General features: G+C 40.6%; 2 protein-coding genes across 10 annotated transcripts in view; both read left to right on the top strand.

Moving 5' to 3' along the window:
• The window catches only part of TBC1D23 (TBC1 domain family member 23), a 37,057-nt gene extending 31,441 nt beyond the window's left edge, over nucleotides 1-5,616 (top strand). For all 8 annotated transcript variants that reach the window (XM_075034258.1, XM_075034259.1, XM_075034257.1 and 5 more), the window contains 3 exons: nucleotides 1,128-1,263; nucleotides 2,459-2,653; nucleotides 3,850-5,616. In XM_075034258.1, coding sequence (XP_074890359.1) covers nucleotides 1,128-1,263; nucleotides 2,459-2,653; nucleotides 3,850-3,931 — 413 coding nt within the window. In that variant the 3' untranslated portion in view covers nucleotides 3,932-5,616. The remainder of the gene's footprint in view (nucleotides 1-1,127; nucleotides 1,264-2,458; nucleotides 2,654-3,849) is intronic.
• Nucleotides 5,617-8,457: 2,841 nt separating this feature from the next.
• Nucleotides 8,458-20,602, top strand: NIT2 (nitrilase family member 2). 2 transcript variants are annotated; one of them, XM_075034293.1, is made up of 10 exons: nucleotides 8,458-8,528; nucleotides 10,752-10,870; nucleotides 14,527-14,647; nucleotides 14,766-14,854; nucleotides 16,420-16,513; nucleotides 17,493-17,567; nucleotides 18,013-18,091; nucleotides 18,735-18,833; nucleotides 19,892-19,947; nucleotides 20,325-20,602. In XM_075034293.1, exons 1-10 carry the CDS (start codon nucleotides 8,501-8,503, stop codon nucleotides 20,411-20,413), a joined length of 849 nt encoding a protein of 282 aa, XP_074890394.1. In that variant the 5' UTR covers nucleotides 8,458-8,500; the 3' UTR covers nucleotides 20,414-20,602. The 2 variants fall into 2 exon arrangements, with proteins under 2 accessions (XP_074890394.1, XP_074890393.1); XM_075034292.1 differs by having other exon boundaries at nucleotides 8,501-8,555.
• The last annotated feature ends 734 nt before the right edge of the window (nucleotides 20,603-21,336 follow it).

Genomic DNA, 21,336 nt, shown 5'->3' with positions numbered 1-21,336 from the left:
AATCACTATATTTAGACATAAACCCAGTATTTTGCAACTAAGTGATAATACTTGCAGGAGTTTTGGGTGTTTAACAGAGGTCTGTGCTGAAAATTTTGGTTTTGAGTATCTTCTTAAATGTCCTTAGAAAAGGAGGTGAACCAGAAGACAACAATTTCTGCTAATGATTCAAGGTTATTCAAGGTTGTAAGGGTAGACTGAAGAAGGAGTCTTTTGCTAGTCTGAGAGACTGGGCAATGAAATGGCACATGAAATTCAGTATCAATTAATGTGAGGTGAAAAAGACATGGGGAAAAAACAGTTCTAGACAAAACGGTAGACTGATTTGGCTGTGTCCAGGAGCAGAAGGTTTATAATAAGTAGGTGCTCATTAGCAGTCAGAAAAGCAAATCAAATGTTAGGAATTATAAGGAAAGGACCAGAGAATAAACCAGAGGTCATTATGTCGCTGTATAAACCTATGGTTCACCCACACATTGAATATGGTTTGTCTTGATCCTCTACCTGAGAAACAATATGTTTGAATAGGAGAGGGTTCAGAGAGGGATAAGAAGGGTGAGGAAAGATGTGAAATGGCTTTCATAACAGGCATAACTGAATATTAGAACATTTGTTATGTGACATAGGCAATTTAAGGGAGGAGAAGTGGCCCACAAAAATAATGCCTGGCCTGGAAAGGGATCAACAAATGTTTATTTCTTCTTGTACAAGAAATTAGAAGCCACAAAAGGAGGCTTTCCTGGAATGTAGTTGACATGTCTTTGGTACTTCTTGCCAAAAGATATTGGTGTTGTAGCTGCAAAAAGTTCACGTGGCTTCAAGGAAAGTCTGGACAAGTCCATGTAAAAGACGTCTATTAAACTTTACTGAATGGACAAATCAGACCAGCCTAAGAAATCCCCTGAGCTGAAAATAGTTGTCTGCTGAGAGAGAATTGGAAGAGAAATATCAGATATGCATGCCTTTTTCTTTCTTCCCTCTGAACAATTGTTTATGGCTATGTGGACCTTGGTTTGAACCGGTGTAGCTACTGTGGGTTTAAGTGAGTTGAAAATTTGTCTGATGTTGTGTGAAAATCTTTTCTTTTTTTTTTTTTTAATTTTTTTTATCCCCTCCCTTCAAAATAGATGAAATTGATAGCTCCTCAATGTCAGATGATGATCGAAAAGAGGTCGTCAACATCCAAACATGGATAAATAAACCTGATGTGAAGTATAACTTCCCCTGTAATGAAGTAAAAGAAAATGGACATATGTTTCCCAGGTACTGGAAATAGTCCTAAGCTTAATGAAAATGTCTGTCTTGATACACATTTTAAAAAAATATGTTGGGCAATTAAATTATTCTTTATATTAAACTAGGAAATGAAGGTGTGAAACAGCCTAGAACAAAGTGTTACCACTATATTTGCATTCTTATATTTGCAGTGTTACAGAATGGTAATGATGTACAGAACCTAGTATGAAGTTTTGCTTTGCAAAACAAGATAGTAAGAAAAGTATTCTTAGTATACATAGGCTTATTTTCCAAGACCAGATAGACCCAAGTACCTGTGGCTCCAGTTTTTCTTGTCTGCTTGTCTCTGTGCCTTGTACTATGCACCCATCTTGCCCCTGAGATTCAGTGACCTTGTTAATCCTGCAAGAGCAGAACATGATGCTTGCTGTATTTGGCTTCCCCAAAGAGTACAAATCCTGTTGAATCTGGATAACAGAAAACTATGATGGGCTTTCTGTTGCATCATGGTCCGTTCTTGTCTTTTATGATTAATTTTATTTTCCCATTAGATTTATTTTATATGGTGTATGATTAGTAATCTGTCATAGTATGATTTCTCAAACTGAGTTGGAACTCAAGTAGTCTGTTCCCACCACTAGTTGAACATGCATTCCTTCCATGAAGAAGGCAAAAGTGGGTCTTGAACTGAGCTGGCAGGTCAGTCTCTCCACCTTAGTGCTTGCACAGTGATTGACAATCATGGAGTGCCAACATGTCCTTTTAACTTAGGTCTGATGCTCCACATGCAGAGTTGCCACTATCTATAGATGGAGGGATGGGGTTGGGGTATGATTGAAGGATGAAAGAGAGAGGCTGGAGGCATTTTCGTTATTCTGTGTGTGGCCTGACACTTCAGTGGTGGTTGTGATCTTTGTTAATAGCACTCATGGCTGTTGTGTTGAGGTGGTGATGTTAACTGCTCGCTCAGGTTTTGTATGCTGTTGAGGATGCCATGCTTGTTTTAAAAAATGGCTGTGACACAGTACTCAAGGAAAATCTGCAGTATTTAGTAGACCTTTCTAAATTACAGATTTTAAAAGTATTAAAACTGTTTCTTGGATTTGAGAACTGTTTTATCTAGCTCTCTCCATGTAGCTTATTTGTAGAATTTACCTTTCTAAATAGCTGTTATTTAGTTCATTAGCAAATTTAATTTGTTTGTTTTTTCTTTTCCTTCAAGTCATCTCCTAGTAACAGCAACTCATATGTACTGTTTGAGAGAGATTCCATCGCGAAAGGGACTGGCTTACATACAGTCTCGACAGGCACTCAATTCTGTAGTCAAAATCACATCCAAGAAGAAACATCCAGAACTGATCACCTTTAAATATGGAAATAGCAATACTTCAGGCATAGAAATTTTGGCAGTTGAAAGGTAAGCCATCTCAGTAGCAGAGATGTAAGTAGTAATGATATACAGAACGCTGTCAACTGGAAATCAGGCATGCTGTAATTCCAAGAATTGAGGTCAAAAGTAATAGTTTTTATTTGGGAATAGATAATTCAGATGTGAACTAGAAAAAAAGATCTGCCAGCAGAATGAGGAGAGTTTACAGCACCCAGCAGAGAGGAGCTCTGTGGTCTGCAATGACAGTTGTTGGGGATGGGATGTGTGCAAGTGTTTTCTTTTTGTAATATGTCTTAAATGGAAATGAAGTGGACAACTATTTGCACCCTAAAGTATGGATTTGTGAAGAGTGGGATTTAAGAGAGTGGTCTTTCTTCTGTGGTATCTCTTTTTGAGACATCTGACTCTTCCTGTGCATTGTACAAGGAGTCCAGAAGCCTAACCCCAAAACTCAGAACCCCTGAAACCTGGTTCCTGAAAGTTAGGTATTGCCATGCTCAGCACTTGTGTGCTTAAGACTGGGAGGAAGTCAGAGGCGTGGGTGGATTGGGCTTTTTTCCACTGGAGTAGTCTGTTGTTTCTTGGCACTGTTTTAACAAAGTTGCTGACATCAGCTGGACATTTTCTCAACCTCTTCCTTGGGGATAACTGGGTGCAGTGGGTGCTCTGTTTTCACAAGAAGTGGAAGATGAGTTTCCTAGCTAAGTAGGGAAGTTGTTCTATGCCTGTTGGCTCCTTAGAATGAAGTTAGTTTGGTAGTAGGTCAGACAAAGATAAATTAAAATGTTGCAGAAAACTGTGCTGCTTGTTGAATTACTTCATCACCACCTTGTTGACTGGAGCAAATCCACAAGAGAAAGGATTGTAAATAAATGAAGCTATCTATAGCAATTAAACAAAAAAAGAAAAAAAAAAAAAGACAACTGCCATGTGTCAGTTGGACAGCGCTTTCTGTACAGATCTTGAACTGTCTGATCTATACCATTGTCAGTTAATGAAGAACTTTTCCTTTCCAGGATGGCCTGTGAAGTACTCCTCAACAGTTCTAAGTTCACAAATGGAAAGTGTTTCATAGCATAAACAGGAAATAAATGTTACTTTGTCAGTAGTTTTTCATTTGAATATATTCCCCCCTCCTTCCTCCAGAGGAAAAATCAAATTGGAATTGATACTCAGAAATCTTGTAGTGAATTAATGATGGATTTTTCTAATCTTTTTTTAAGGTATTTGATTCCAAATGCAGGTGATGCTACCAAAGCCATAAAACAACAGATCATGAAAGTATTGGATGCCTTGGAGAGTTAATAACTAAAGACTTTGTAGAGAACGGTTTATAAAGAAGAAGCAACCAAGAGACTGTATGTGGACACAAGCTGACTGTTTCCCAACTGAATACTAACTTAAGAGAATTTTTCTGTTTGCTGATGGGAGTGCCTGAGTAGCAGGCTTAAGATAGGGTAAATTATTATCGAATTCTGAACAGGATTTTTAAATTTTTTTATTATTTTTTTTTGTTTTGAAGAAATGTTTATTATAAAGGTCAGTTTGTTTCATTTTTAATGCAGCCTTAGAGTGTGTGATCTGCATCTTTGCAAGAGAAGATGCAGCTGGGTTCACATTCAGTGTGTTAAAGGAATGAAGCACTGCCAGGTACCAAGCAGCAGTTGAAAACAGAATTATTTTTTAAATTACTGTCCCTTGAAAGTGAAGTGTCTCCATTGCCTGCAGTCTATAACTTTGATTTTGCCTAGTGGGCAGTATCAAGGACTGATTAAAAACTTAGGTTTATGAGCAGAGCAGATGAAAATCTTAGAAATAGTAGTTCCTTCTCATTAAAAATGGTTAAGTCCAGCTTGGGCTGCAGATAAACGGAAAATATGCAAGCAATTTATAAAATTAACTTTTTTAAAAGTCTTATCAACTGCTAGGTTAAACAATTGGAATTGGTGGTAAGGATATTTTTAAATACCAAAATGAACTGTGCACAATAAGCTTTTACTACAGGATTGTGACTTTTTTAATTATGCAGTATTTTACATTTCATAGGTTGAAGCTGTTTCTCTTGTAAAGATGAGTGTGTGCATTGAAATTGAAGTTAATGCTTCATGACAGAATGTGATAGTTGAAAACAAGTTAGCTTGCTCCTCAGAAACAAAAAGTTTAAGATAATTATTAGACCTTTAAAAAGGTCGGCACAGAAGTGAGTATGTGCTGATCGAAGGTGCGTTCAGCAAGAAAATTAATGCACGCAAATAAAGAGAAGAGATTCAAGTGCTATATATACCTGTGATAAATGTACTCATTACCTGTTGCCTTCATTGATTCAAGCATTTGTTCATATTCTTTTAATTAACATCTTCTAAATTAGTTAATGTTTGAGAGATGGCAGCTATGTGATTGTTTATCAGCAGCTTTCCACTTGTTCCAAGAACGGTTCTCTTGTTAAAAAGCTTAGTACGCAAATGTTCTTATGGCCAAGGCATAGCATCTTTGTAGACTGATGTGGAAATTACCAAAAACTGTGAAATAAAGATAATAAGAATTAGCTTTCCTGCGTGAAGTCTTCTGAGTATTTGAATCAAAACCTGTGAATTGGTACATCATAAGGAGGTAAAATAAATTAAACTGACCTTTATAAAAAACAGTTATTGTAAGTTATTTTACTAGGGATCAAGCTAGGGCACCTTAATTCTGGAACTAATTCTTTTTTTTTTTCTTTCCCCTTTTCTTAGTATCTGAGTAAACACTAATAGAACTTGAACAGTTGAAGATATTTGCATGAAATTGCACCTGGGCCAATGCTCATGTATTTATAGTTTTGCCCAGCAGCTGTTGTATTACATTTTCCTCTTCCTACTCCCTTCTGAAAATATCCTGAAGAGTCTCTGACTCTGTGTCTACTTCAGCAATGAGATTTTTTTCATGTAAAGATGTTTGTGTTACTGTTTATAAACTACAGTTGTAAATAAACCAGTACAATTTGAACATAACTTGTTCTGTCAGAAAGCATTTAGTTGCATGCTGTGTGAATTCTCTGAAGCAATTAACAGTTTTTCCTAAAGGTATTTTGCAAATGGAAGTGAATTTGATCTTTGGAGTGATCAAGAAGCTGATTATGGATCATAGGAAGCTACTGTCAGTGACATCTTAATGTAAGTATTTTGGAATTTAGACCAAGACTAATTTCATTAAATACTTTGGGGTAAGCATTCATAGAAAGGTCAAAATGAGTTAACAAATGGTCAAGTTATAGAAGGGGTCTCTGCAAAAAAATTCCAGACTTCTCAGCATCATATTTTTGTATTATGAAAATGTTGATAAAATGGCACAACAAATTTATCATAGTCATTGGGCGGGGGGATTGTGAAAAGTACCCAAATATACCTGTTTAACAACTGAGTATTAAATATGAAAAGTAGGTAATGCATATGCTTCTCTATGAGGACAACAAATACAGACCTTTTAAATCTACAGTGAGTAAATCTATTCTTAAATCTCTTCTGTGTAGAAATGTATAATCCAAGCCATTAAGAGGCTAATTATTTGTGATTTTTAAGGCAATGTGCAAGTTATCAACGGACTTCCTATCTCACAAACCTCAGTCCAAACTATGAATAATTTCAATGGTGTTTTATGCATATCTACCCACAATTTAAAGGCTACTTTTGCCTTATAGTGTATGTATCTGTAGTTAGCGTGTTTGCTGCAAAACTTGTATTGCTAAGCAGAAATTCCAATTATAGTACTAGAGTGACACTTTTTTAAAAGAAAAATCAAAATAGTCAGTATGCTACTTCTGTCCCTTTCATCTTCAAGGAATTTTGTTTTGCATTATTTGCCAGAGGTTTGCAGGCTCTTGTTTTATTTCGCATGCACTGCTGTCTATATTGTTGAATATGATGGCTGCTATGTTGCTGGGATTTTAATTTGTATTTATTTTGGTAATAGAAACGAGGTCTGTAGCAGGAAAGAAACACTCTTCTCAGAGTAAGCTTTCCTGCCAAATGGAAGCCCTTACCTTTCTATTTCATAGCCAGGGTCAGTGCTTCTGTGCTTACTGATGGCTCTTCAGCTGGCTCACAGATTCTTTTAGATTCTGATCTGTATGAGAATTTGTACAAAACTTTACATGTATTACCCATGAAAAATACTCTTGACTGTGGAGATGCGATTTTATTTACATTGCCTTCTCCATATGCAAGTAAAGATCACTTGCTGTTGAGTTCCTGTTACACATGGGTCTCAGCAGTGTTTGTAGCTTTTCCTTCCAAGTGCATTTCAGCTGTAGTTTCAAACCTTTTGATACTGTCAAATAACCTTTTTCAATATAGGCATAGTCTACTGAATGGCTGGAAAGTTTCCCCTTTTGGGGAAGGAGGGGGGTGATAGCGTGTAAGTTGTTCTTTTGGGTGTATTTAGTGCTATCAGATATTTTTGGTTTGAACCTTGACAAATACACTGTTATCTCTCTGAACCATGGGAAACACTGGGTTTTTAGCCTGTGTTTTTCACCTTGAAGGGATGATACTGCTTCACTACTTATTTCTTATTTTGTGCTCTGCCCTAAACCTTGTGTGAACTCAGGAGACAGCTGTTCTCCACACCTGGAGTCCTGCAAGGTGTGCTGTTAAAAAAACAAACAAACAAAAAAAAACCACACAAACAAACAAACAAACAAAACCAAAAACCCAACAACTTTGTATATGCTGTTTCTGCTACCATGGGCATGTGTAAAAGGGAGGGAGGCCTGCCAAAGTGCTGCTGCATCCCCTCCTCATCTGCAGTTGTCCACTGTCAGTAATTCTTCCATCCTTTGCCTTGCTCAGTTTGGAATGATGTGCTCCCTTTCCTGCTCCAAAGGGCTAGATTGAACAGTTTTTCTGTTGAAGGAAGGTTTGTAACTGCTGCACACAGTGGTGGTTGTGCATTTTATGGTGGTTGCATACTTCTCCTCCTTTATCTCTTGCATGTTTCCTGAAAGTGGCTTCAGCCCAACGTGTGTAAGAGATTGATCACCCTGGGTTACCCACTTTGTTTTATCTTTGCCCCTTCTGCTGTTGTGTGCTTTCAACTTGTGGAGATATTCTTGCGTGAGAAATACTGCCTCTACCCAACAAGAATCTACAGTTCTACAAACATGCTTTTAAAAAGCCTGAGACTGCAGCCTCATGTATGTATTTTACAATGTTCTGTGTTGACTAACAGCGAGCACTCAGTGTTTAGTAATAAAACCAGCATGGCAGTTCGCATATCAGTTTCTACCTTAGAAAATGCTCCACTTGTAAAAGAAGATGGGAATGTGCCAGGTGAAGGAGTTACCTGTAAACTGCTAGAGATCTCTTGGGACGAGCCCTTAACAAATTCAGGGCTACTACCCATCACACGGGGCTGGAAAAATGCAATGTCAGCACATCAGCTCTGGCCCCAAGAGCTGTAGATGCACAGCTGTGTTTTTGCCGAGTGCTGAACTGGCACTGGAGGAGTACTCCCAGCTCCCTGCCATCCGCTGGGGTTACCCAGGGGGGAAGGCTCGGCGGCCATTTGGGGTTGGGGTACATCATCCCCTCCTCGTTCCTGCTCTGAAGGTGGCTGTGCCGCTCCCTCGAGCTCTGTCAGCAGAACTGCGTGGGGAAGTGCTGCGACATCGGGTCAAGGAACTAGCCAGACTTTTTAAAAGCACTATAGGCGTCGTTTTTAAACAAATCCCGCCGCAGGCCCTGCCGGCGAGGCGCTCCCCTTTCCTGCCGGGGCAGCGGCCGGCGCAGCCGCAGCGGGACTACATTTCCCAGCAGCCCCCTCCCTGCCCGGTGCCCGCACGCATGCGCCGTGCCGGCCCGCCCCGCTCTATAAGGGAGGAGCCGGGGCCGTGTGGGGATGCAGGCGGCGCGCGGAGCCATGGCCAGTGAGTGGCGGCGTCCGCGGAGGAACGGTTACTTCCTCTCCTACCTCTCCTCCTCCTCGCACTCCCTCTCGGCCGGCGACGTGGGGAAAAGGGCCGACATGGGGGTTGAACTCGCCCTTCTGGCGGAGCTCCGGCCTCCCGCCCCGGGCCTCAGCCGGGGAGAGGGGCCGCGGCGCGGTGCCGGCTTCCCCCGGGGGCCGCCCTCAGCCGCTGCCGGCCCCCGCTTCTCCCCAGCGGGCCCTTATCCTCTTACCTGGCCGTGGGGAAGGGCCGCGGGCTGGCTGCTGCCGCGGCCGGTAGTCCCCGGTCGTAGGCCGGGTCGGAAAGGCCTCGGCCCTGGGTGCTGTCTGTGAGCCTTCGAAGGGGTGTGAAATAACTCAGGTCCTGGAGGGAGCTGCCCTGGGCACGCTGGCTGTGTAATGGACTGGTAGGGAACGCCTGCCGTGCTTCTGTCCGTACTGCTGCAACCGTCAGCTTGTCGGGAAACTTCATCCCAACAATCCGGATGTGCTGAGCTTCTGGTTTTCGAAAAAAACCGTGCTTCATAGTGATACAAATATGAACCAGTATTGTACCCCGATGTGCTTTTACCTGGTTGTGGTTTGCATTGCTACAGGCTTATCCTAAGAATTGCTTTTAAAGATTTTGAGGCAGCTTAGCAAGGCCAGAAGAGGAGATCTTGGGCCTTTACAGCACTGTTGCACATTTCTCTGTATTTCTATTACTTCTATGCCTCAACGCTAATTTTAAACAAAACTCTGGGTACAACTACAGGTATTCTGTTGCGGCTGACCTTTAATTCTGCCCTTTAACAAACTCCAAACCCGAGGCATAAGGAAAGTAAGGTTAATGGTTTCCTGGTGGTTTAAACATTATGTGAAGGAAGTTAGGTAAAATTTTTCCTGGTAGGTGCTCTTTTGGTTTTCTTGCAAAAGTGACTTTATGCTGAAATGTAAATCTTTAAGTGTCCAATTTTTCTGAGCTAAAACACATTCCACAAATATGGAAAGTTTTAGACAGATTCTTAGTATGGTTATCTATGTGTGTCTGGAAGCTAACTATGGTGACATCTGTTCAAAATCTCAGTGAAGCTTTGTTTACTCAATGAACCAAATATTAAGAGTCTCTCATGTGAAGAGTGGCAAAGTGAGCAGTTAATCATTTGCTTAACCTCTAGAAATTAGCTGCTTAGCTACTGAAGTGAGAACTAAAGTAGGAAGATATTCTGCCTTGACTGTTCCTGACCAGATCTCATCTTCACTTGAATCAGTTCGTTCTGTTTCCCTGACCACTGAGGCTGTGTTGCTTGCTGCTTTTTCTTTATCCCATAGTGGTCTTTGACTGTATGGCAGGGGAGTTTTCCAGAGAAGAGAGGTGCTTTGAAACTGAGGTATTTTTCTATGAAGTCAGAGTGTTGTTTATTTTTTAAAAGGAGATGGTTCTACCTGATCAGGATGTGTTTTCCTACAGCCCAAGGTACTAGGAGATTCATGGAAGGAAGTCCAAGGGGTGTGCACAAAACCTGGTTTGACCTCTCCCAATTGCGTACTTCAAGATCCTGCAAATATAAATCCTGCTTAGCCACAGTAGAGACAGTGTTGATAACACTTGCGATTGTCCCTTGGCTAGAAACCAAATTGCAAGGAAATGATCAGGAAAGATGTTATCTTTATGGGTTTTCTATAGCCATTTCCCAGGCCAGGTGTGATTTGAGGGATAAAAGCAAACTATTCCCATATTTGGTGCTTTTGGGATTATCCAGTCGTTTAGTTTGCTAGTGGCATTTTAGGACATGCAGTGCTCATCAGGCAACGGGTGCAACATAAAGATAGGCTCACAAAGCGTGTAGCAAACTGGGAAGGAAGAAGCAGGTCTAGGTTGACTAGTGGTCTCCCTTTCTGTCACACCATATCTTACAGTAGAACTTAGGCTGGATACTGCCTAGGCTAAGTGTTACTAGTATGTGAACTCTGTGATCTTTGACCTGAGCAGAGTGATGGCTATGTATGGTTCCCATTAGCAAGCCTAGGTTTGAATGTTCTCCCTGTTTTAAGAGACTGTTTCCAGAGTCACAGACCACAGAATGAGTTGGAAGGGGGTTTTGTATATGTTAATAAATAAGCAAATTTATTTTGTTAAATGCTTATTAGTGGATTCAAATTTTGAAGAGTTTTTCCTGGGGGAATTCTGCTGACTAATTTTTTTTTCTTCTTCTGCCATTAGACTTCCGCCTGGCTCTTATTCAGCTTCATGTATCTGCTGTTAAATCAGATAACCTTCAACGAGCCTGTGGACTGGTGAGAGAAGCATCAGCTAAAGGAGCAAAAGTTGTGGCTCTACCTGTGAGTAAAGATCATGGTCTTCTTAGCACCTATACCTCAAACCCTTGGAAACCTCTTTCTAGTGTTAGTCATGCATTATATATTCCCGTTTCTCTCTGGATAGTTTAGATGCTGTATGAGACTCCAAAATAGGAAAAAAACAGGGGTTCTGTCTAGCAGCACACTTAAGAGGGGGGAAAACAAGAAACAAAAAAAAAAAAGCAGGTTGCAGGTTGTCTTTTTTGTGATATAAGATTCTGGTTAAGTTTGTGCTGGTTTAAATCCCAGGCAATTCCGTCACTGGTATGTTCTGAAGTCACGGAAGTGACACTGTGGTTTGAATCTTTGCAGAAGCCTTCCATGCTAGAAATGTAGGAAAAAGCGATTTTCAGCTAAAGAATGTTGATACAAAGATGAAAGAAAACAAGTATACAGTGACTCCCTTTGCTTATAATCATTCCAGATTAGATACTACATGAGAAACAAAATAGACTTAAGACATTTCCAGCGGGTCATTTGTGGCTGAATTATGATTAAAATGTATTCTCTTCTGATTTCCTTGTGTGGGAACATAAATAGCCACTTAAAATTACTGATCATTTTTGATTTACTTTTTGGACTTCAGCCATGATTACTGTGCTGAATTTTCATACAATGAGTGCGCTGGCAATGAGGTGACCTTCCCAGTGCAGATTTCAGCTTTTTTTCCTCTGTTCCTGGGGATATGTGTGTTTACCCTTGTGCCCTGCAGCATCTGACTCAGGGCGTGCAAAGTTCTTCTCTGAGTGAACTTTTGGTCTGAATGTTTTACACATAGAATGTTTTCCCTCCTGCTGTCACAGGCGAGGTCTTAAGCAACCCTCCCAGCTCCTCTGTGCTAACACAGCCCTTGTGTTGCAAATGTTACCTTTGATTATTCCATCTGGGCCTCCTACACTGAGATTATCTATTATTTGCTAGTTTCATCATGTGTACAAACATTGAGTTTTCCAGACCTATTTAGTTGACGTACTTGCTTTGCCAATGACAATTTATGCTTTTAGAGTAAAATTTGTCAAACAAGGGCAAGGTTTTTCAGAGACTTTTGGGAGGTAAATTTTATGCTGGCATTAGGATGTAAGCCTAGGATGAAATATTCTCTTCCCTCCACTTTTTTTTTTTTTTTTTTTTTTAATGTCACAGTAGGTAAAGGACAAAACTAACTTGCACTGAGTATATAATCTACACCTTTGCAGAGGCGTATGGCAGTTTTCCTGTGACATGCTAGCCTTGACGTGTTAAACTTTTTTCACTTCTGAACTAGGAAAAATTTGTGAGAGAAAAACAATTTGTAATGTTTATGGATAAAGAAGTAAAAACAGAATCCCATTTGAATCTAGAAACTGATAGACAGCACTTCAAAGATCTGTCCCTGTATTCTTACCACTTTGGAGAGAATCATAAAATGATTTAGGTTGGAAAAGACCTTCAAGATCATCGAGTCTAACCATCATCCATGCCCACTAAACCATGTTCTGGAGTACCTTGTCTATGTGCTTTTTTAATACCTCTAGGTATTGGTGACTCAACCACTTCCCTGGGCAGCCTATTCCAATGTCTGACAACCCTCTCGGTAAAGAAATTTTTCCTAATATCCAAACTAAATCTCCCTTGCCACAACTTGAGGCCATTTCCTCTCGTCCTATCACCAGCTACTTGACTACAACCCCCCTTCAGGTAGTTGTAGAGAGTGATAAGGTCTCCCCTCAGCCTCCTCTTCTCCAGGCTAAACAGCCCCGAACACAGTACTCACCAGTACTCATCAGTGGCCTCACCAGTGCCCAGTACAGGGCAATCACCTCCCTGCTCCTGCTGGCCACACTATTTCTGATGCCGGCCAGGATGCCGTTGGCCTTCTTGGCCACCTGGGCACACTGCTGGCTCATATCCAGCCGGCTGTCAACCAGCATGCCCAGGTCTTTTTCCACCGGACAGCTTTCCAGCCACTCTTCCCCGAGGCTGTAGTGCTGCGTGGGGTTGCTGTGACCAAAGCGCAGGACCTGGCACTTGGCCTTCTTGAACTTCATATGATTGGCCTCAGCCCACCGATCCAGCCTGTCCAGATCCCTCTGTAGAGCCTTCCTGCCCTCAAGCACATCGACCCTGCCTCCCAACTTGGTGTCGTTTGCAAACGTGCTGAGTGTGCGCTCAATCTCCTCGTCCAAATCATCGATAAAGATATTAAACAGAACGGGGCCCAACACCGAACCTTGGGGAACACCACTTGTGACTCGCCACCAACTGGATTTCACCCCATTCACCACAACCCTCTGGGCTCATCCAGCCAGCCAGGTTTTCACCCAGTGAGCACAGGACTAGGGGATCTGTGCAGACAGCCTGCAGTTTTGTTCCAGCATTAACTTACGAACAGCCCCGTGCACTGCTAGTGCAACCTTGCACAGAGCTCTGCCTGTTCTCTTGAGCCTATGGTTCCAGTACCACCCCCATTGACACTGCAAGTGGCAAGATGAAGGTGGAGGCAGCTGGCATTGCTTTCATTTCCTTGAAGTTCAATCCAACTTTCAAAAGCGTGGGAAGCTCATTTGACAGCATGCGGAGACTTCCCTTCCTGCCTCTTTCATCTACAAATTCTGCTGTGGGTTAGTTGGTAGCTGCTGGCCCAGTATACAGGGCAAAAACATCCATCCAGTTTTGGTTCAGTTATTCCAGTTCAGTAGAATCTACTACGGTTGTTAAGTTTGATTGAGTGATTAAGGCATAAATTTACTGTGCTATTCACAGCTTGATTTTTTTTTATTTATTTATTTTTGGTCTTCGTACAACTTCCAGCAAGCAAAGGTAACAATTGAGGCGGGTGCTTGGGCTGGGAATCACTTGCTGAAGAGTAGGTGCTGGTACTGTTTGATAGCCCATCTGTGGCCTTCAGCTATACTCCTTTAGGGGACAAAAAAGTATTGGGAATGGGGATGGCAAGTCTCACATCCTCACAGAGCCAGCAAATATAACGCAGAGTAAAAGCTTTGGATATTTTTGCCATCTCAAATACCGCTAGCCACCTAGTTTAGGCATTTAAACTGCTCTGTTAATCTTACTGTCTAAAGATTACACGACTGGTTCTGAGGGACAGCAAATCTTTAACTAGAGCGTAGGACAGAAGACACTGTTCAGTTGTGAGGAAATGGTGTTTAAAGGATTGTTTTAGCAAAAGAATAAGTAATTTTGAGAAATGCATGCTTTTGCAAAGGTCCTTTTAAAAATGAAGAAATCATGGGCTGTGGACAAGCACAAGCATCTCACAGCTTTGAAAGGATCTGTTCAGCTTGTAACTTGGCAAATGAGCTAGGTGGAACTTGTTCCATTGTTCTGATGAGAACATCCCTTGCTAAGTCTAGACTGATAAATATGCTAGCCTTGTAACTTGCAGCTTACATGATACTCCTAGCTCATGTTATGTTTGGCACACGTACACCAACACACCCACCACATTTTCTCTGACTGTTAAGTCTCTCTGGGCTCCTGATATTTTCTGATTTGCTTATTGAACTCCTGTAAAATAAACTTTTGTAACTAAAGATTGTATGAGAACATTGATAGAAGTTTGAAAGGTCAAGTACATCTCCTTGCAGTGGTGTTACTGGATTTTAATGTAATTTTTTTTCTTTTTTCCCTAACTCTAGGAATGCTTTAATTCTCCATATGGAACTCAGTACTTTAAGGAGTATGCAGAGAAGATCCCTGGCGAATCAACACAAATGCTCTCAGAAGTTGCAAAGGAGTGCAGCATATATCTCGTTGGAGGTAGTTTACTCTTAGTGACCATCTCATTGAGGGAAATACGGGCAATGTCTAATAGTGCCATTGGATCAAAATTCCATATAATACAGTGGGGAAAATCTTTGTTCTCACCTTTACAAAGGATCCATTCCAGAAGAGGATGATGGAAAACTGTATAATACATGTACTGTCTTTGGGCCTGATGGTGCTATATTGGCAAAGCATAGGAAGGTAAGATGGCAGAATACTGTTATTGAAAGGTTTCATAGCAGTGTTGCACAAATGATTTCATCTGTGCCTAAAGGTGATGTGAATTAGTAGAAGCTTGCATTAATAAGAAGTTGTGTACTGTCAGTAAAATTGCATGTAATTTTTATTTGAGACATGTACATACCCCTTCTAAAGTTGGTCATAAATTTGTTCTGGGTAAGGATGACAAAATGCAGAAGGCATGATGGGCTTTTCCCAGATGCTGGGAAGACTGCGGTAAAGAGTAAATCCTGATCCAATTCATCCGTGTACCTTGGTCTAGCTCTAAAATATAGTGCTGCTTACATGGAATCAGGATCTTCCCTCAGGTTCCCAGTGGGTTTAGTCCTTCTGTTACCATAAATACTGTTCTTTACATACTTTTGTGTGCTATATGTAGGATTAGTGCAGACAGCTGAAGTCCAAGTCCCATAGTTAAGCTGTGTCTGCTGTTTGTGGTTGATGCTTGCTTACTGTCGTCTTCCACCTGGACATTGCTTTGTGCCTTCTGAGAAACTACCTCCTCTTCATAACTGTAGTTATGAGTGTAGTTTCTGTTAACCTGACTATGCATACAGGTATCATTCCTTAGGTGAACAACATCTTATTTTTTTCAAGGAAAAACAAAAAAGAGAATGCAAGGTTACTTGGAACAAATAAGGTGGTACAGGTATTAATTTATTTGGTGAACTGATTCTACACTTAGCTACACTATTAGATTACTTTCTGAAGTAGTATGTTGCCTTCCATCTATCATACCACAGCAGTCTGCAAGCCTGGTAGTTGTTTGTAGAACAAGTGCAGACTTGTACAGTGTAAATATGAACAAATAATAATATAAAAACAGCTGTATTATTAGGAAGCTGTGGTCAGGAACAGAATCTTTGTTGCAAGGGAGGGATAAAGACTGTCTGCAGGGGCTAAGAGGCATCTGCATAGATGAAGTCATGGGAACTTTATGACTTGGTGAGGGTATTTTCTGGAGACGTTTTTCAGGAATGGGACTCAAATCTTAGAGAGGAAGATATCACCTGCATTAACATACTTTAAAATCATCCTGGCAAATTCCAGACATTTTATATGTATCCTTTCTTTTGCAAAATTACTCATTAGATCAAGATATCTAGCTATTTTGCAGGGATTCTTTCCACGAAGAAGATATAGAGCCATACTCCAAAGTAGTTGTTATATTTTTAGCTGGTTTTGACTACTCTCTATTACTGCATGGGAGAAGGACAGGGCATTCTAAACAGTATAAACATTTGATATGTGCATCACTTGGGTCACAAGGATTATATGTGTTGTCTAAAATGGCCAGTCTTTTTTTTTTTTTTTTAAATAATTTTATACGTGTATTTCTGTAAAGAAGAAAACTGCTTTAAATCATCTTTAGGAGATCTCACAATCCTAAGCAATGTTTAGTTGGGATCCCGACAAAAGAGTAGTCTAGATAACAGTAACTAGGAAACACATGCCTAATACAAAGATGCTCAAAGACCAAGCAGAGAAGTTGATATTAATTGTTATTAATCATACTATAATTACAGGTTCATTTGTTTGACATTAATGTTCCTGGAAAGATACAGTTCAAAGAGTCTGAAACACTGAGTCCAGGGAATAGTTTCTCCGTGTTTGATACTCGTGAGTATAAGACAAGCCCTCTCTTTAAGGAGCTCTACCACAATAACACTACAGTCATTCTGGATTTCTCTCTCTCCCCCCCCTCCCCCCAATGGATTTTTAGACTATCAGATTTATATTAGGCATTTGACAACCATAGTTTAAGTTTGTTCCAAGCCTGTGGGTCACTTCTGAAACTTTTAAAAAGGCGATATGATTGCAAAAGGACAGAGCAGTAGAAAGTGTTGAAGCATACATCGTGGCACTTCCCTTAATAAATAGTGGTCCTATTGATTTGTTAAAGAGAAGTTACTGTATTTTTTCATAGCAGTTACCTCTTTAAAATGATGCTTACAAAACATGGCTTGGAAAAGAATATATGTAGCAAACAGCTACACTGGCACATTGTTTCATGTGAGGATGATAACAATGGAGACAACTGTAAATCCCATTCCAACGTTCTTGAATGAACCACATCAGACAAAAAAAGCAAGACACCTACTCCCCCCACTACCATTGTTCAAAAATGAACACATCCTGTTTACCGAGCTCTCTGAAGAGTCTCATCTCCCGTGGTCACTTTTTCCTCCTTGCAATGTGCATGCTGTAAGAAACTACACGACTGTATCGTTTCTTTAGTCCATGAAGAGCAGTGTGTGCTTTCTTTTCTTGAAAAGAAAATAATTGAAAAACCTGCAGCTAAATCAGAGAGGAACACATTACACAGAGACCTGATATAACATGATTTTGTGGAAATGGCTGCTGTTAAAGGGTAGATAAGACTGCTTCTCACAGTCTTCCTCTCATCATGAAGCATGAATGCTCCCCCACAAATAGCCAATGCTTGTTACAGATAAGGATACACATTTAAATATAGCTCCTCTTGTTACTGTGAGACACATAAAATAACAGCTGGCAGGATGGCTACAGGGAGTCTTGTGATTGCTTTTGTGTACTTGTGATAGCGATATGACTGTTGTCTCTTGTGTTTTGAGAACAGCATACTGTAAAGTAGGCCTGGGCATCTGCTATGATATCAGATTTGCTGAGATGGCTCAAATCTACGGACAGAAAGGTGAGGCTGGGTCACCTAATGGAGCATGGTTAGCCCTAAGGCCTGAACTGTGCAGGGCCGTTTCAGGGTGGTACGTGCTGGGCAGTCTGTGTGATCAGGCACTCTTATTCTCACCTGGTAAAGCAAAATGCATCTTGTGGCCAAAACTGTTATTCAAATGAGTGTCCCTTCTCCTTGAGTAAAGTAACAATCATTTCCTGATACACAGTTGCTGATGGAGTGATGGAGATGGGTATATCCCAACACTTGGTAATGTATCACAGGCCTTTGCTGACCTAAGTATCACCCATGTCATGCATGAACAGGCTTTATTTGGTTCCATTTTGGGCAGAGGTCAGGAAGTACTGAAAGAAACCTTGCCTTGAGTTCTCAATGTGAAGGGCCATTCTAGGGTAAACCATCTTCTCCTTAGTGATGGTTGGGTTCTAATTTTCTTTTAACAAAGGTTGCCAGCTGCTGATATATCCAGGGGCTTTTAACCTGACAACAGGACCAGCTCATTGGGAACTGCTACAAAGGGGACGGTAAGACCAAAGTAACAGCTTATCCTTCTGTTCCAGAGGGAATTTCACTCATGGAACTGAACTGTTCTTGTGTTCTAAATGACACTCTGCATCAGAAATGGTGCTGTAGGGCCACTCTGCTATTGGAGCTGCACCATTCCTCAAGCCTTGCCTGGGACACCGAAATGATTTTGCTGTCAAGGAGAAAAGCAGGAAATGCTTATCCTTCATTCCTGCTCGGCCCTCCCCAGTTATGCCCTTTCAAGGACCTTTCCCCCATGGCTCTGTAAGCACCCTTCACACACAAACTTCTAGACAGAAGAGCCAGTAACCATTTGAGAACTGCTCTAATTACACACAGAAATAGACCCTGAGATTCCTGAATGCTGTATTATTTATTCATTTGGTCAGCTTCAATCAACTTTTCTACATACTGAATGAACGTGTAACTCATTCTACCAACTCTGGAGCAGGTGCTAGAGACTTCTTTCCAGGCTCTGCTTTCTCTGACCTTCATATCGTTTACAATTTTGGCTAATCCTTAGGAGGATGTATAGCTTGCCTTTCAGAGTGAATTCTTTCTCTTCAGCTTAATTAATTGGTGTTATTAAAAAAAAATTCTACTCACTTTTTCCCCCCTTCCCTCATCTTTCTGTGAACACAGAGCTGTTGATAATCAAGTCTATGTAGCTACAGTATCTCCTGCTAGAGATGAAAAAGCATCCTATGTTGCCTGGGGACACAGCACTGTAGTAAATCCGTGGTGAGTTCAGAAAAAAAAAAAAAAATCCACTTTTTCTTGGTTAAAAAAATGTTTTACTTAGTCACATTTCAGTCCCACGTTTCCATCTACTCTTAAAAAATGTTGTAAGTTCCTGGTAAAAAGCACCTGAAACTTAAGCCTACATTCTCAAAATCATCCTTTAAAACTGTCTGAATGAAAGATGAGAAACTAAAACTAGTTTAACAGTATGTATTCTTTTTGGTAGCAAAGAAGATACTTAGTACTAGTATTTAGCATTAGTTAAGCTGCTGACCTTTTCAACTTCTCCCTGAAGTGCAGTCTATTATATACAATGCATGATGGTAATTCTCTGTGCAGAACTAAACCATCTTAAACAGCTTGCACAAAACTATTTCATTTCCTCAAAGAACAACACTGCTTTGACATAAGAAAGAACAAGAATGTCTTCAGCCAGATGAGACATATTCTAACTTAAGCAGAAGTCACGCAGGTGCACAGGAGGTAAAAGTGACCAAATCTTCAGGAAGTTATTTTCCTTTCAAGTAAATCCACAGATAGTTCTCCTCCAGGTGACTGCAAAGTAAGAAAAGCTTTATCTATGTCTTGAGCTTTTAACTTTATAGGATGAAAGCAGTGACAGAACACCTAGTGGGAGACATGATAAATAATGTGCAGTAGCTCATGCAGAGTGAAAGTGTAGTCCTATTAAAAGTCAGGAGGATCTGAAAGGAGAAAGGGTTAGTCTTTGCCATAGATGTTTGTCCCTGGTGAAGTTGTTTCTCTCCCTTTGAGGTATATTGCATGCTTACATGCACTGGTTCTCATAGTTGCTCTTACCATGATTCTTGATCTTCAGAAACATACTTATGTTAAGTATGTATGTGTCACATATAAAGCCTGGAAGCTATTTCCATCATGCTAGAGTTACGAATTATGGTGCTATTTTTAGGACAGCCCTGTCTTTATAGCCATAGACATCAAGGGTAGGAACTCCCTTTTGTACAAACAGCAGCAACTGGACTGATGCCTTGAGACCTTTGTGTTAATGCTGTGAACAAATGTGCTTAATTTTGCAGGGGTGAAGTCATAGCCAAAGCTGGGGCTGAGGAAGCAGTTATATACACAGACATAGGTAAGGCTAAAAGTTTTTTTTCCTGCTTTCTCTCTTGAGTATGGCTCATGAGTCTTAAGAAGAAAAAGTTTAAGTCTGTGGGCTTGCACATGCAATTACAGATGATGCAGTGTTCTCATCCCTTCTCCACCTTTGCTAGATTAAATCAAGAACAAGCAGCACTTGACTATACTCTTCTAGCTTCCTTACTTATGAGGAAGCTGTCATTTTAGGAAAGAGCAAAGGTGAGGCTTCCTTCAGCCCTGGCTGCCCAGTTGCAGTGCCCTACAGACCCATTCTCCATGAAAGCTGCTCTTGCCCTTGCCTTACCTCTGAGCAAGTCAGGAGCTTTCCTTTTCGATTGCTGTCCTAATAGTTCTTTCTTCTCCCCTCCGCAGATTTGAAGAAACTCGCAGAAATACGTCAGCAAATTCCTATTTTAAGCCAGAAGCGTCATGATCTCTATGGCATAGAGATGAAAAAGTGAAGCTGGGTGAACAGGGAAGGTTCAGTTGGCACAATGGCTGCTGCTTTCATCTTCAGAAGGATTCCCTTACTAATTGCTCCACAATCCACTGCTAAAGGTGCCAGTTAATAAAAAAAAAACAAACAAAAAAACCCAAACCTTGGTGGTACAATTCTAAAATTGATTCAAATACAACTCTTATATCTCCTCTCCTACTTTAGTTTTTTCTAGTATTTTACAGCTAGGATAAAGATGGAGGTGAAATCAGTTCAACACAGTAGAAGTTAACATTGCTTTTTATGCATCACAATATTTTAGTTACCTTTTGGGGGCTTTTTTGTAGAACACAGAAATGGGAACCTTCTTCTCTCTGGAAATCCTCTGAAGTCAGCTTTGGTATTACGAATTTTTCGGTGAATTATTGGATAATCTAGAAGCATGATTCTTCCACTTTTGTCCTTCGTAGTTGTATATGCCTTAACAAATTTCTCTGAATGCCCAACTTCTAACTTGGAAAGCTTAGAATTTAACACAGTAAGCAAAACAGGCCAAATTCTGCTCTGTGCTACTTAAGGACAGTGCAAGAAGCTGCCAGACAGAACTACTACTTCTAGAAGAATTTAACACAGTAAGCAAAACAGGCCAAATTCTGCTCTGTGCTACTTAAGGACAGTGCAAGAAGCTGCCAGACAGAACTACTACTTCTAGAAGAATCTGTAACAGGTTTTGGTTCATGTATCTTCCCTGGAATATACGTTACTAAATTCTCCTTATTGCAATTCCTGTTTATTACTGAAGTGATGCAGGTTACGGTTTTGTTAAAGCAATTCACGTGTCACCACACCTTTGCTCTATATACTGCTTCCTTAATATAATGTCTGAATGGGCTTTAATTCTGCTGCCTGGCAGTCTTTACCTGAAAAGGCTGAGGGGAGTCAGTCAAA

Source organism: Buteo buteo, chromosome 8 (genome assembly GCF_964188355.1).
Source record: "Buteo buteo chromosome 8, bButBut1.hap1.1, whole genome shotgun sequence".
In the NCBI taxonomy this organism is placed as follows: domain Eukaryota; kingdom Metazoa; phylum Chordata; class Aves; order Accipitriformes; family Accipitridae; genus Buteo; species Buteo buteo.
This window is presented reverse-complemented; position numbering and strand designations above follow the sequence as displayed.